The 14,394-nt window shown below is 49.7% G+C and overlaps 1 protein-coding gene across 1 annotated transcript in view; it reads left to right on the top strand.

Annotated features, from left to right (window-relative positions):
• TG (thyroglobulin) overlaps positions 1 to 14,394 on the top strand; it is a 272,527-nt gene that overhangs the window by 27,462 nt on the left and 230,671 nt on the right. Inside the window, 7 exon segments of the mRNA XM_010380291.2 lie at positions 3,199 to 3,336; positions 3,721 to 3,798; positions 4,350 to 4,462; positions 5,787 to 5,889; positions 6,911 to 7,111; positions 12,202 to 12,414; positions 13,773 to 13,927. Coding sequence (XP_010378593.2) covers positions 3,199 to 3,336; positions 3,721 to 3,798; positions 4,350 to 4,462; positions 5,787 to 5,889; positions 6,911 to 7,111; positions 12,202 to 12,414; positions 13,773 to 13,927 — 1,001 coding nt within the window.

The following is a 14,394-nucleotide window of genomic DNA, read 5'->3' as shown; positions in this document are numbered from 1 at the left end:
CAGCTGAACAATATTCTTTTTTTTTTTTTTTTTTTTTTTTTTGTGATGGAGTCTTGCTCGGTCGCCCAGGCTGGGGGCAGTGGTACAATCATAGCTGACCACAGCCTCGAACTCCTGGGCTCAAGTGATCCTCCCACCTCATCCACCCGAGTAGCTGGGACTACAGGTGTGCGTCACCACGCCCAGCTAATATCTGCACATTTTTAGTAGAGACGGGATTTCACCATGTTGGCCAGGCTGGTCTCGAACGCCTGACTTCAATTGATCCTTCTGCCTTGGCCTCCCAAAGTGCCAGGATTATAGGCATGAGTCACAGCCCTCGACCAGCTAAACAATATTCTAACCTCACCTTTGAGCAGGCACTTACTATGCTAAGTAGATTATCAGATCTTCACATTTAATCTTCTAACAGCTCCAAGAGAATGACGGTATAATCACCATCCACAATTCTTTGCAAATGGGGAAACGGAGTTTGAGGTTAAGTCACTTTCCCGAATTCACACAACTGATAACCAGTGGGCCTGGATGGGAAGCCCAGAGACCTGGTCCTCCAGCTCATCCTCTCAGCTCTCCTGTTCCCTGCTGGGCAAATTCCAGGTATTGCTGAGGTCGGTGCCTAGCTCTGCCTCATCCTAGAGCCCTTGTTCTTCCTCCATGACCTCACAGCTGCTCTAACAGGAGAGCAGGTCCCTTCCAAGTTTTCTCACTGACCCCACGTCAACTTGACAAGACAAATGATTCATCTGTCTTTGAATCTTACTCAGGATCCACATCCCTGTCAAATGAATCAGCTGATTCCCCGTCTAGCTTTCCAGACTTGAGTCACCAAACAGCAAAGCAGTCCTCCCCTGACAACATCTTCTCCAAGTCAAAGAGAATCCCTCCAGCAGGAGGACAGCTCCCTGCCTTCCCATCCACTCCAGCAGGCACTCCAGGGTGTCTACTGCCAGCATGGGATTGGGTCTCAGTGATCTTTGTTCTCCTAATACCATGTGACAATCTCACGCATGCCATCTTGGTTACTGCTTCTCTCTCTCACTAGACATCTCTTCCGGAGGACAAGGCACTGTGTCTTATTCTTTCTGTATCCTGGTGCATGGCACAGTGCCTGACACCTACCAGGAGCTCAGTAGATGCTGGTTAACCATCCTTGTTGCTTCCTTCCTCCCTTCTTTCTCTCTCTTGCATCCACTACCCTCACCCTATGCCTAGACACTGCTTTTCTCTGTTCCTCAGAGACTTGGAGACTTCTGCTTTTGGGAAGAACCCTATTGTTTTACATTTTTGTACAAAGACAGGATTTGAGGTAACCAGAGCGAGAAGTGGGATTGATGCCCCTTCAGTTGTGACTGCTTTGGTCAGGGAGAGAAATGTCGAGAAAGGGGAGGCAATGTCGCTGGTGCCGTTGATATTAGTCATTGAATGGCATGACGCATTTTCTTTAGAAGTCGAGCTAAGAAGTTCCTCTCCAAGTAGCCACATGCTCAGCTTCGCATGTCTGAGCTTGTAGAGAAAAGAGGAAGGGAGCATAGAGGACCAGGCCAGGTCTTTTCCCTGAGAGTCTGGGGATTGAGGGCCCAGAACAAAGTGCCTTTGACCACTAGAACCTGGTAGCCACGTCTGAGGGCCTAATGAGGGTGGCAAAGGCCACGGGAGTACATGCACACAACTGGGTCCGGCAAGCACTTGGTGCTTAATGCCTGTCAGCTCCTTTGATGTAAATATCACAGTTGCCTTGTTAGGTGAGTGTTAGATCCAGTCCACAGATGAGGAAACTGAGGCTTAGAGAGGTTGGGCAACTTGTTCGTGATCACAGTTAGGAGGCGCAGTGCCGGGATTCAGAAGGAGGCCTGGCAGACTCCAGAACAGTCCACTCTACCGGGCTGCTTCAGAGGTGGGTCCTGGTGTCCCCAGATGGGCTCTGAGACTGTGGGTTGGTGGCATCCTTGGATCTGCAGGCTCTCCTGTCTGGAGCCATGAAGCCTGTTTCTGAAAAGTGGGAAGTGGGGAGAACTGTCCCAACGGGCTGCAGGTGACTGCCAACAGTGCTGCTGCAGATGTAGCCATTCTCCCTCCAGGATCCTGGTGAGGAACCCCAACCTGCCCCAAGTGCCAGCAGGAGTGGAGAAAGGGCTCAGGTGACAGTTCATGGCCACCTAGGAGGAGGGTGGTGGTCAGGGCAAATCAGCCTGGGCCTGGTAAGACCCAGACCAAGCTGATGTGTGTCCCACCAGCTGCCCATCCTTGCTGCTTCCTCTCTCCCTCATACATTCATTCATTCACTCTTTTCCCAATCAGTGATTTCTTGAGTGCCTAGTATGAGCCAGACACTCCTCTGTTTGCAAAATAAACACAAATCTCTGCACCAAAGAGCTTAAATGCTAGTGCAGAGGAGACAAAGCTAACACAATAAATGAGTGTACTAATGTACTACATTGGTGGTGGGGAAAGCCATGTGCAAAGCTGAGGGTGGGTGCAGGTGCAGTTTCATTAGTGGGGTGGTCGGTGGTTCATCATATAAGCTCCCTCACTGAGCCTCTGTATCCTCACCTGGGGTAAAAGTTCTGGCTTCATGGAGCCGCTGTGAACATCTGATACGATTTTTGTGGATATCAAAGTTTCAAAGGAGGTTAAAAAACTGTAGGAGTTTGATAGGGAAACCTACAAGGGTAGCTGACATTGATTGCCCTCTTGTGTTCCAAGGCCAACCCCTCCCCTTTCTGGCTATGAACCCTTGGTTAAGTTGCTTCATCCATCTTTGTCTCAGTTTTCTCATCCATTAAATGGGATAATATGACATTTCTTCTAGATTGCTGTGAGGATTAAATTAACTAAGATATGTATTTAGCTAGTGCCTCACACTTAACATATGAGTATAGAGCCTATCTATTATTACTATTATCTCATGTGCCTGAAGACATTTCACTGACCTAATTATTTCTGTATGGAAGTTATTGTAGAGGTCTACTATAATATTCTTTCAAGCTGCAGCCTAAGTGTTATTCTTAAAGGACAATCTGTTGAGTGTCTGCCTACTGTGCAAGGAGCCTCTGTAATACTGTGGGTTGAAATGTTTGTCAAATAAATAAATAAGAAGGCCTCCTTCTGTTGGAACCAGGACATATGTGGTTGTTCTCAGCAACAGAGCCCACACAGAGCAGGTGGTCATATTCTGCTTTTCTCCTTCCCTGACTCCAGCCTTAAGCTTCTATCAGAGACGCCGCTTTTCCCTGGACGACTTGGCTGGAGCATCCGCCCTTCTGCGGTTGGGCCCCTATGTGCCACAATGCGATGCGTTCGGAAGTTGGGAGCCTGTGCAGTGCCACACCGGGACTGGTAAGGAGGGATAGGCACCTTCAGGTGGCCAAGTGACACCCCTTTTTTTTATTTTAGAGGACAGAGCCCCACACTGGGAGGCAAATGAGCTGGACTCTTGGGCTCCTCTTTAGCAGCTGGTGACAAATTCCTTAGCTTCTCTGGCCTCCAGTTATCTCACCTGTGTAACAGGAGCAGACACCTTCTACCGGCCTGAAAGACAAGTGGGTGGTTGCTGGGGGCATCAGAGTGATTGTGGACAATGTCCAACTGGGGGTCTAGACTGGGGACAGAAGGTGACCAGGCTTGCACTGCTGTGAGTGAAGAAGGAAAGTTGTTTATGGGACACTCTGGGGTAAGTCCCTAGTGCAATTCCTGAATGTCCTCCCCTTGGCTCTTTTCCAGGGCACTGCTGGTGTGTAGACGAGAAAGGAGGGTTCATCCCTGCCTCACTGACTGCCCGCTCCCTGCAGATTCCACAGTGTAAGTGAAGCCAGCAGAGCTCTCCTCCTGACCCCCGTTGGTGGGCATCACTGGCCTAGTCAGCTGTGGTTGCCCAACTGCTGGAGACTCCATGGCTCAGCCCTTCAGCTAGGCCCCGGGTGCAGCTGGATGCATTTCCCAAGTCTCTAGGCCTGCAAGCTTGCATTGACCTTGGCCCTTCCTAGCTGGAAGGCTCCCAGCTTTGCAGGTGGAAGGAAACAGCTGAGGCTTTTGAAGGAACCCTGGTTCTCCCCCTCTGTGCACCTGCTGGGCAGTTTCAGCCACTCCTGTAGTTTCAGCAATCACCTTACATCTGAACCTGCAGCCCCAACCCCTCTCCTGAGGCTCAACAGTGTGTAATCCACAGTCCACTTGACATCTCAAAGCTGGCATGTCCCACATGAGTCTTTGTCCTCTGAGGTTCTACCTCTCTGTGAAGAGCACCTGCATTCACCCAGGCCCATGACCCTGAAACCTGGGGTCAGCCTGGGATCCCCTCTTTCCCTTGGCTCCCACGACCAGTCCTTTATGAACACCTCTCTCTCCCACAGGCCCGACAACCTGCGAGAAATCTCGAACCAGTGGGTTGATTTCCAGTTGGAAACAGGCTAGATCCCAAGGAAACCCATCTCCAAAAGACCTGTTCATCCCAGCCTGCCTAGAGGTAGGGTTCTGGAAGCACAGGATTGGAGCCGGGACTTGTCCCCGCTGGCCGAAGATGATTTTTCTTTTTGTTCAATACATTCAGCTTAGTTAAAAGCTCACATGGCGTTCTCAGCCTGGGTGTTTGTCTGGGCCTGCTAGAACCTGGTTCTGTGACCTTGGGCCATTTACTTACCTTTTCTGTGTCCCAGTTTGTTTTGTTTAATCATAAGATCAGGCCACATTTTGTCCTAGCTAATGCTAGGATTGTTTGGAGATTCCAAGGAAATATCTTTCATAAGAACTCTTTGAAAAATAAACAAAACATGCTATCATGTTTCTCCTAAAGGCATCTTGGCCAAGGCCCTATGCTCACTGCGTCCCAGGTTCTCAACACACACGGAGGACACCAGCCTCTTTCCCTCCCCAGCTCCCGGGGTGATTGTAACAACTCATAATTCAGCAAAGTACTGATGTAGAGCTCCTAGAGAAAGAATTTATGCCCAGAACTTAACCACTTTCTTGCCAAGTGAGGGAAGTCTCTGGGCCTCAGTGTCCTTTTTCTAAAATAGGATGGTAGGAACACCACCACCCACTCTGCTCAGCTTCCAAGGACGTGATGAGAAGCAGATGAAACAGCAGTGTTGAAACTCATGAAACTAGACAGTGATAAGCAAAAGTTTCCTTATTATTGTTTGGTACTATAAACATGGACCCACTGAAGAATCGTTTCATAGAGAAATTGTCAATATCATTTAGTGTTTTTTTATCTTGGCTGGAAAGCACCTACTGTTGGAATACAATTCTGCTTCTTCCTGGGCACTGATGCTTACACAGAGAGAAGGAGAGGGAGAAGCCACAATGTCCAATGGTGGGAAAAGTGATTCCAGAGCAGAGCTTAGAGGCACTCTGAGGTGTGATTTGCAAGGCCAGTTCCTGTGGAGATTCTAGTGCTTGTCAAAATCATTTCTGGAATTAGTGAGGCTGGTCCAGGAGCGTGGCTAGGCTTTGGGTCTAGATGGGTTTGGGCCTGGACCTGACCTGTTTCTCACTCACCAGCTGCGAGGCGATGCCCCACTTTCCCTCTCTGAGAGAGCTGCAGTTTCCCCCACCCAAAAGTGGGAGAACCATGGTCTATGCCTCACGAGGCTGTTGTAGCCGTCAATCAAATGATGCATGTAAAGGACTGGGAACAGGAGAGCACCTCTCCCCACCTCCGCATCTCTCCATGTGGAAAAGCCATCACCTGTTGTTTTGGAAGGGACACTTTTGACATCTGCCAGCAGCAGGTTTACCACTAGAGCATCTTGCCCACAGTGACTGACATGACCTTGGCTTTGTCTCAGACAGGAGAGTATGCCAGGCTGCAGGCATCGGAGGCTGGCACCTGGTGTGTAGACCCTGCATCAGGAGAAGAGTTGCTGCCTGGCTCGAACAGCAGTGCCCAGTGTGAGTGGCAGCCCCTCCCAGCATGGCTTCTCACCTCTTCTGTGGGGCACTGAGTGTGGAGTCCAAAGAGCTGGCTTCATGTCCCAGCTCTGCCTCTTCCATAGCTGTGGGGGCACAGCTGCTGACCTCACTATGCCTCAGTTTTCTCATCTATGAAATAGGGGCAATATTCCCCCACTTCTGCAGATTCTTGGGAGAAGCAAACATGGTAGGGAGCAGGCTGTGCTTTGTGTCTGAGAAGTGCAAACTAACATTGGTTCGCATCAAAGGGGGTCCTAGGGCTTTGGAGGGCTGGGCGGATGTGTGGCCCTACAATCTGGTTTCCACAGTGAAACCCAGGTGATGTCCCCAAAGGATGATATGCAGATGTCCCTCTTCTGCCGAAACACCATAAATGCTCCCATTATCCTCGGGGCCATGCTCGAGCTCCCTGGCATGACTCGAGGGCCCTACACATCTTGCTCTGGTGTGTCTTCTTCGGCTTCTCTTTCTTCTCCATCAGTTGTGCTTCAGGGTGCAGTTGTGATAAATTCTGGTCAGACTTTTGAAAAATGAAGACACTTTCTTCCACCTGGGCCTTCAGGCGTTCTGGCTGTGCCACCTGCAATATGTCCGTCTATCCCCTCCCCACCCCTTACTTGACAAATTTTTGCTCAGACCACACATCTGTCCCTCCAGGAAGGCCTCTGCTGGCCTCTGTCTTCCTCTATAGGCTCCTACACTGCACTATTGTTGCCTTTATTTCACAGAACTGTACCTGCTCGCGTACTTGTTAACTCTCCTTTAAGACTCCAAGCTACTTGAGGGCAGGAAGTGGAGAGGAGACAGTACAGAGCTGAGCCAGGCCTAGTCTTTGCCTTGTTGCCATTCAACCTCCTGGTGGGGAGGCAGCCCCAGACCCCTGGAAGACCCTGTAGGCAGGTGGACTGAGGGTGGCCGTGGGTGGTGGGGAGGGTGATTGGGCATCTGAGCAGGGAGTGGTCACTGGGTCCCCAGCTCATCTGGTTTGTCTCTGTATCAGGCCCAAGCCTCTGCAATGTGCTCAAGAGTGGAGTCCTCTCCAGGAGAGTTGGCCCAGGCTATGTCCCAGCCTGCAGGGAAGAGGATGGGGGCTTTTCCCCAGTGCAATGCGACCAGGCCCAGGGCAGCTGCTGGTGTGTCACGGACAGTGGAGAAGAGGTGCCTGAGACGCGCGTGGCCGGGAGCCAGCCCGCCTGTGAGAGTAAGTCATGACCCCCTGGGGGAAAGACAAGGCCTGCATATCTGTTCTTTGATCCAGACTGAGTGAAGTTCTAGAGAAACTGGGAAGGCAGGGGCGGGAGGGGAGACAGGAAGCGCAGGAGGGATGGAGTTGTGGTTGAGTCCCTTCGTGTGAAAACCTACATCTATTTTCTGAAGACGCTCCTTCTGGGAACTGAAATCAGAAAGAGCCTGGGCAGGGAACTTCTGGAACTGGCACCTCAAGAAGCTTGGGGGCTGTCCTGCGCAGGAGTTTTGGGTCTTATTCTCTGTGTCCTCAGCTGGGGAGAAGGACCGTGGTTGCAGGATCTCAGTGTCATGGTTCCATCCTCACTGGGGCCCTTCAGGAATTTGTGGAGGTGTTGACTTGTTTATTTTTATTTCTAGTTTAAAAAATTTAGTGAATGTCAAATATTGAAATATACATCCCATCAATATATAGAATGTTGAACTATATTGTTAAATATTAAAATATATTGTTATCAATTTTTAACCTTTTATTTCTCCAATCTGCTCAGGTCATAGGACATTACAGTCATTTTTAAATTTATGTGAGCAGGTGGGTTAGACTATCTGTGAATTTCTTTTCAGGACAGGAAATAGAGACATTGCAAAGTACTTATTACAAATTGGGGTGGTGGGTATGGCAGAGTTGCAAAATACTGTGCTAAATGATTCTGAGTTTGCCGCAGTTGCCTTTCTTTTGATGTTTTTATTCTTTCTTTATTTTTATTTTCTAATCTCTAAGCAACATTTTGGAACTGCAGGGAAATTTAATTAGGTCCAGTGATACTTACGATTGATATTTGTAAAGAGATGGGAGAAGCCTCAGAAGCAGGGGTGGGAGGGAAGAGTCTCTCCACTGTCTTTGCGGGGGCTGCTTTCCAGTTTTGTCTGTACTCCCTCCTGCCCTGAACCTGTGCTGTGCCCAAGGCTCTTACCACACACCGTTTCCCCCAAGTCCTGTTTTGCTCCCCTCTGCATGGGGCCCTGCTTCATCTGCATCTTGACTCTCAGCTGCTATCACCATGCAGAATACACAGTAGGTGCTCTGTGGATATGTATGAGTGCAACTGCCCGCCCTGTGCTTCTGAAATAAGGAGAGAAGTGAAGAGTCCACCTTAAGTCAGACAAAATCAACATTCAATTTCCAGGTCTAGGAGTGGTCTGCACTGAGACCCAGGACACAGACCGGTGTGGCCTCCTCCAGGAACACGTCTGGAGCACAGCTCCTTTAGCGCTTAGGAAGACTGTATGTGGCTTGGCCATGTAGGATTCCATGATATAGCTCCTGTGTACAGATAACCTGTTCAAAGGTGCTTTTCACATCCCTTATCCCATTTTTTGCCTTCCAACAATGCAAGTAAATAGATAGAGGTCTCCTATCTCCCCATTTTTCAGATGGCAGAGCTGAGGCTCAGAGAGGTTCATGAACATGTCCAAAGTCACACAGTTAGCAAGTAGAGCAGCCAGGATTTAACCTGGAGTCTTGTTGATGAAACCCTGTGCTGTACAGCTGTAAGGGCTTCAGAAGAAGACAGGAGGAAGGCTCCAGAAGGTCATTTAGTGACCTTCTTGAATGAAGAAAGAAAAAAGATAAGTATGTCCAAACAAAGAGCTTTGGCCTCCTCTTCTTATAAGGGAGCAGTTCTTCATTGGCTGAGTTGTTTTTAAGACTGGGGAGCTAACATTTGTAAAGACGTCATTGTGGGTTTGGTAGGTGCTCACCTACTCTTCTGACCCCACTGGCCTTTGGGATTGGGCTGGAAGTCTAGGAAGATTCCTAATTCTTGCCAGGCATGGCAGGCCACTTCTGCCCCATGCAGGTGCAGATGGGATGGGCGGTGGTGGGACAGCCAGCATTGGTCTCTTCCAATTCTACAGCAGGGCAAGGGAGTTTGGGCAAAGCTGAGCGATTTAATATAGTCGGTAATTTGGGACATTGCCCAGTTAAAGTGACCAGGTTCCTGTTCATGTGATCAGGAACCAAGAAACACCATTCATTTAAACACAGGAGAGTGGAATAGTCCTGGGGTCCTGGAGTTGAGGCCAGAGGCTGACCATGCTCAGTGCACCGGGAGGATGGCATTAATATGAGACGCCCAAACCTCTTCCTGCTGACTCACTGCAGACTGTGATGGAGAGGCAGGGGGCAGACAGACAGGCTTGAATGGCAGCTCCACCACTCACTTGCCAGGTGACCTTGGGCTGGTCCCCTAATCTCTCTGAATGTCAGTGTCCAGGAGAATAGTAGCTATTTGAGTCATTATTAGCACTAATTAAGACAATCTCTGTAAACTGTTGAGCACTGGAATTACTAATACACTTAATAAGTACATATTATTACTATTTTTTCTGGTATTACTTAGGGGCTGGACTTGCACAGATACCAAGTTGCTTCTCTCTGTATCCAATGTCATATTCATGGAAAATCCTGCCTCCGGTGGGCATTAGCCTGGTAGCTCAGAGCACAACACTTGCTGGTGTTGGGCTTTGGGTGGCAAAGTTAAGCTCTCTAGGCTTCAGGGGCCTCATCTGCAGGACATGGCTGATAACAGTCCAGCCCCACAGAGTTGCTGTGAAGATGGAGTCAATGCCTGGGAGGCCCTTGGGCAGTCCTGGCATACAGAAGACAGGCAGTGCTTGCAAGCTCTTGTAAGATGGCAGGTGGGAGCGAGCAGGTCTGGCTTCTAGTCCAATCACCAACACATGTCCCCAGGTGAGCCACTTAGCTTCCTTGAGCCTCTGTTTTCCTCATCTCTAAAATAGCAATAAGGGCTCCCAGTGGTATAATTTTGGAAGGATTTCATGAAATTAAAGATTTGAAGTGTACTCTCTGGGGCTGGGCCCACTGTGGGTATTCAGTTAATTTTGGTTTCTGTACTTCGTCCTTCTCTCCTTAGCCACTCCTCCCTGGCTGTGGGGGCCAGCTGGGTTGTTCCACAACCAGGGAGTCTCTTCATTTCAGTGACATGGGGAATAAGGCTGTGGGAAAACAGGTCTGCTGGGGAGGGTAGGAGCCCTGGTAAGAGAAGCGTCAGTGTCCTAGTTGACATTTGTGACCCCAGGAGGAAAACCCCTTTCTAGCCAAATCAGATCGCTCACTGGCCCACTTCCAAAAGGCAAGGGAGAGTAAAAAAATTGAAAACAGAAAAACCACAGGTGCAGACCATTCCTGTGGGATAAGAGGGGAAACCTGTATTCACTGAGATGGGAAGGATGCTTACACACTCATTGACGCCCCACTTCTTACCTATGTACACACATGCATCTAGCACACTGGTAGAGGACGTGGATTCTGGGGCAAAGATAATGGGGTTCAAATCCTGATTTTTCTGTTTACTAGCTGTCTGACCACAGAAGAAACATTCACCCTCTGTGTACCACAGAATTGGCATCCGTGTAGGGATAATGCAACCTATCCCATAGGGTTGTGGGGAACATTATATGAACTGATATTAGTAGAGCTCTTAATGGTGTACCTGCCACGTACTACACATCCTGTAGTAGTTTTTAAGTAAATACTCCTACTAGGAGGTAGGCATTATTGCCATCTTCATCATTTAATGGATGAGGAAACTGTCACAGAGACACTAATTAATTTGCTCTAGGACCCTGAACTAGCAAATATTAGAGCCAGGATTCACAGCCTGCAGGCTGGTCCAGGGCTCACAGGTGAACTCTTGCCATCCCACTTACACTCGGGACTTGGTAAAAGACAACGCAGGAAGCCCACTGCAAATCGCAGTGCAAAATCTTGGTCAGGGACCATTGCCCTTATCACAAAAAAGCCCGGGTTTGGTTCTGGAGACCAAAATAGGTCATTCTTCCTCTTTGAAGCCCCTGAATACCCTCATATTCCTCACAGACTGCAGATTTTAAGGCATATGCTGGTCAAAAGACTGTGCCTGAGTCTGATAATGAACGAAATGTCTAATTGGTGTGAAATTGTCACACTGAGTGTTTTGCTCTTTAATTTACTCCTTTTCCCATTTACTTAACTCATATTCATTGAGCTGTGTCTGGGGCGGCTGTGTGCCTTGGCCTGGGTGAACAGAGGAGAGGTGCCCTCTTTTTCCCTGTGGACTCAACCCATGGGGTGACCAGCGTGCCACTGATTAGAGGTTCTAACAATTGACAAAAGGAAGGTCTGTGCCTGGTGGCCTGGGAATTCAAAAAAAAAGAAGACCTAAGTCTGCCTGGGAGAACCACGACAGTGTTAGAAAATGGAACGTGTTGAGTTGATATTTGAGGGTCAAAAAGGAATCTTCCAGACAGGAGCAGGCAGAAGGAAGGCTTGCAGATGTGTTCAGGGAGTAATAGATATTCCTGGAGGCATTGAGGAGCTGGAGGAGATGAGAGCGAAAAGGAAGACAGGCTCAGCTGGCACACGAGGGAGTTGAGAGCTGATATTCGGCTCTGGCATAATTTCTCTGCCAGCAGCGGGGACTGGGTGGGACGTGGGAGCAGAAAAGCAGGAGGTGAGGCCTAAATGCAGAAACCTGGCAAAGAGTGTTCGCTGGTAGTTCAGGCAGAAGATGAAGGATGTCTAAATGAGGGTGGTGGCGGTGGGAACGAAGAGATGTGGAGCAGGTGTGAACCGTGACCAAGACAGAGGAGATGAACCCTGCAGGAAGGCCACCAGGTTGCTGGCTTGGGATGGCTAGGTGGCTGGTGGTACTTGCTCCTTGTGCCTGGGACACTGAGGCAGGGGCAGCAGATACTAAGTTCAGGCCTGGACGGTGCGCTTTGAGGTGGAGAGACCAGGTGGTAACTAATTGGCTTTAGAGATGAGAAGAAGCTCAAGAATGCCTGAGCTGGACATGAAGCTACACGAGGCATTCATGCTTAAGTGTTTGTTAAGACTGAGAGCAGATGGGCTCATTCAAGTAGAGGGCAGGACAGAGAGGAAGGGGAGCAGGCCCAGGCCAGGCCCTGAGAGCTTGACAGGTCCAGGGAAGGGGAGAGGAGGAGGGCCCAGTGTGAGTGAGAAAAAGATGCCCACAAACAGGCGTGCTCAGTCCTCCCGAGGCTGGGCAGGTGTCCACCATGGCTCCACTTCCCTTCTTCCAGGCCCGCGGTGTCCGCTGCCGTTCAACACGCTGGAGGTGGTTGGTGGAGCAATCCTGTGTGAGACAGCCTCGGGCCCCACAGGGGCCGCCATCCAGCAGTGCCAATTGCTGTGCCGCCAGGGCTCCCGGAGCGTGTTTCCAATGGGGCCATTGATATGTAGCCTGGAGAGCAGACGCTGGGAGTCACAGCTGCCTCAGCCCCGGGCCTGCCAACGTGAGTGGCCTCAGGGCGTCTATCCTGCACCCCGCTCCCTCTCAGGGCTGGGGCTGGGACTGAGATGTGGAGGCATGGTTGCTCCATTTTCCCACCCGAATGTAGCATGTTCATGGTAAGCCAGGTGGCACCAAGAGGTGAGAGAGAGTCCCATGGAGCATTTTCTTCTAGAAGGAGCAGATGTCCTTCACAGACTGACCCCTGGAGTTAGGCTTTCTTTGTGCCTTCTCTGGAACCATCTGCTCCTTGAGAGAATTGGCATCCTTCCAACTTTCTTGAGTTGTCCTGGATTCAGGAAGAATACTGGGCAGGTCAGTGCTCCAACATCTGTATAGGTGGCTGACATGCTCAGAGCTGCTCTCTCAGCCTCTGAGTGACCCTGTGCCATCAGCCTCTCCCCAAGACCACCTAGACTTCCAGGGCTAATGCCTGGCTTAGCAGGGGGCCCTGGACTCTGCTCCAAGTAGGGCATCATCCTGATTGCTGGAACCTGTGTAAGTTTCAGCCCTCTTTCCCAGTGCTCTGACCAGAGCTCCTTTTGCCTTGTCACGCACTGAACCCACTCTGGGACCTGGCACTTGGTCCACCCAGTGCAGTGGGAAGGGAATCTGGGAGGGAGACCAAGATCCTGGGACTGTCAACCCTAATGTTCTCCAGAATTCTTAACATGAGGTCTTAACATGAGGGAATCTGGGAGGGAGACCAAGATCCTGGGACTGTCACAAGGCTCTGGGTGGATGCCAGAGTGTCAAGGAGAACATTTGTTGCAAAGCACTGTGGGCTATAGAGGGTGCCCATCCAGAAAATTCAAAATGTGATTTGGATAAACAATGGCCTGTCACTTTGGCTATGCTGAAATCAAGACCAGGATGGTCACAATTGACCCTAGAGCAAAGGACTTTGGGGAAAAGAGGCCCAAACCTTGAGCTTCTGAAGTTGAATGCAAGCTGCTGTGCATGATTGTTCAGGTTGTGCACTGAACAGCCTTAGAGAATGCCATTCACTCCCATCAACTATGATGTCTATTCTCAACCTGAAAAAACATATAGAGTGTCCCTGTCTGTATGCAAGATGTCATGGACAATTTTCCAAGGAGAATGTCCAGGACCCCAAAATGTAAAGCACCCTGGTTTGGAGGATGAGGCAGGACTGAGCTTTCTGTGAGGATGCTCAGTAATTTCAGAGACAAGCTGTTATGCTGGAAAGTACTTAGACTCACAATGACAATGCAAATGGCAGTGCTTGTGTGTTTCCAGCTAAATGAGGAAGGGTTATTTTTGCAGGGGAAAACCTAAATAAAGAAAACAACTCCTTAGGCCTGTTGCCTCTGTCTGCTGACCTCTGGTGCTTGCCTGCAGGGCCCCAGCTGTGGCAGACCATCCAGACCCAAGGGCACTTTCAGCTCCAGCTCCCGCCGGGCAAGATGTGCAGTGCTGACTATGCGGGTTTGCTGCAGGCTTTCCAGGTTTTCATATTGGATGAGCTGACTGCCCGCGGCTTCTGCCAGATCCAGGTATGTGCCTGGCCTTCCCCACAGTGAGGGCTTGGACTGAACTCAGGGTTACCGTGTCAGAAAACCTGAGGGCTCACATTAACCTGAGGGTTTGAGTTCAACCCTCACTATTTTATCAATGTGCAAACTGACCAGAAATGGGAAGTAGTTTGGCCAAGGTTAATTACATAGCAGCAGAGGCAGAATCCGTACCCATCTCATCATTGGCCATTCTTTCTACATAAAGATGTCAAACATTTACTGAGCACTTAATATGGGCATCCTGTGGTGTAAATTAGCTAATGCAATCCTCATAGGGACTTTATTATTATTGCTATCGTGCATATGAGGAAAATGAAGACCAGAGAGCTGGAAGACTTGTTCCAGAGTCATACAACCAGGAGAAGGTAGGGCCAGGCTGGCTGACTTGATCACAGAGCTATGATCACTGTGTAGCACCTCCACCACCCATAGAGAAAGAGCTTGGG

Source organism: Rhinopithecus roxellana, chromosome 9 (genome assembly GCF_007565055.1).
Source record: "Rhinopithecus roxellana isolate Shanxi Qingling chromosome 9, ASM756505v1, whole genome shotgun sequence".
In the NCBI taxonomy this organism is placed as follows: Eukaryota; Metazoa; Chordata; class Mammalia; order Primates; family Cercopithecidae; genus Rhinopithecus; species Rhinopithecus roxellana.
Note: the sequence above shows the minus strand (reverse complement) of the source record. Positions and strands in the feature narration are given on the sequence as shown.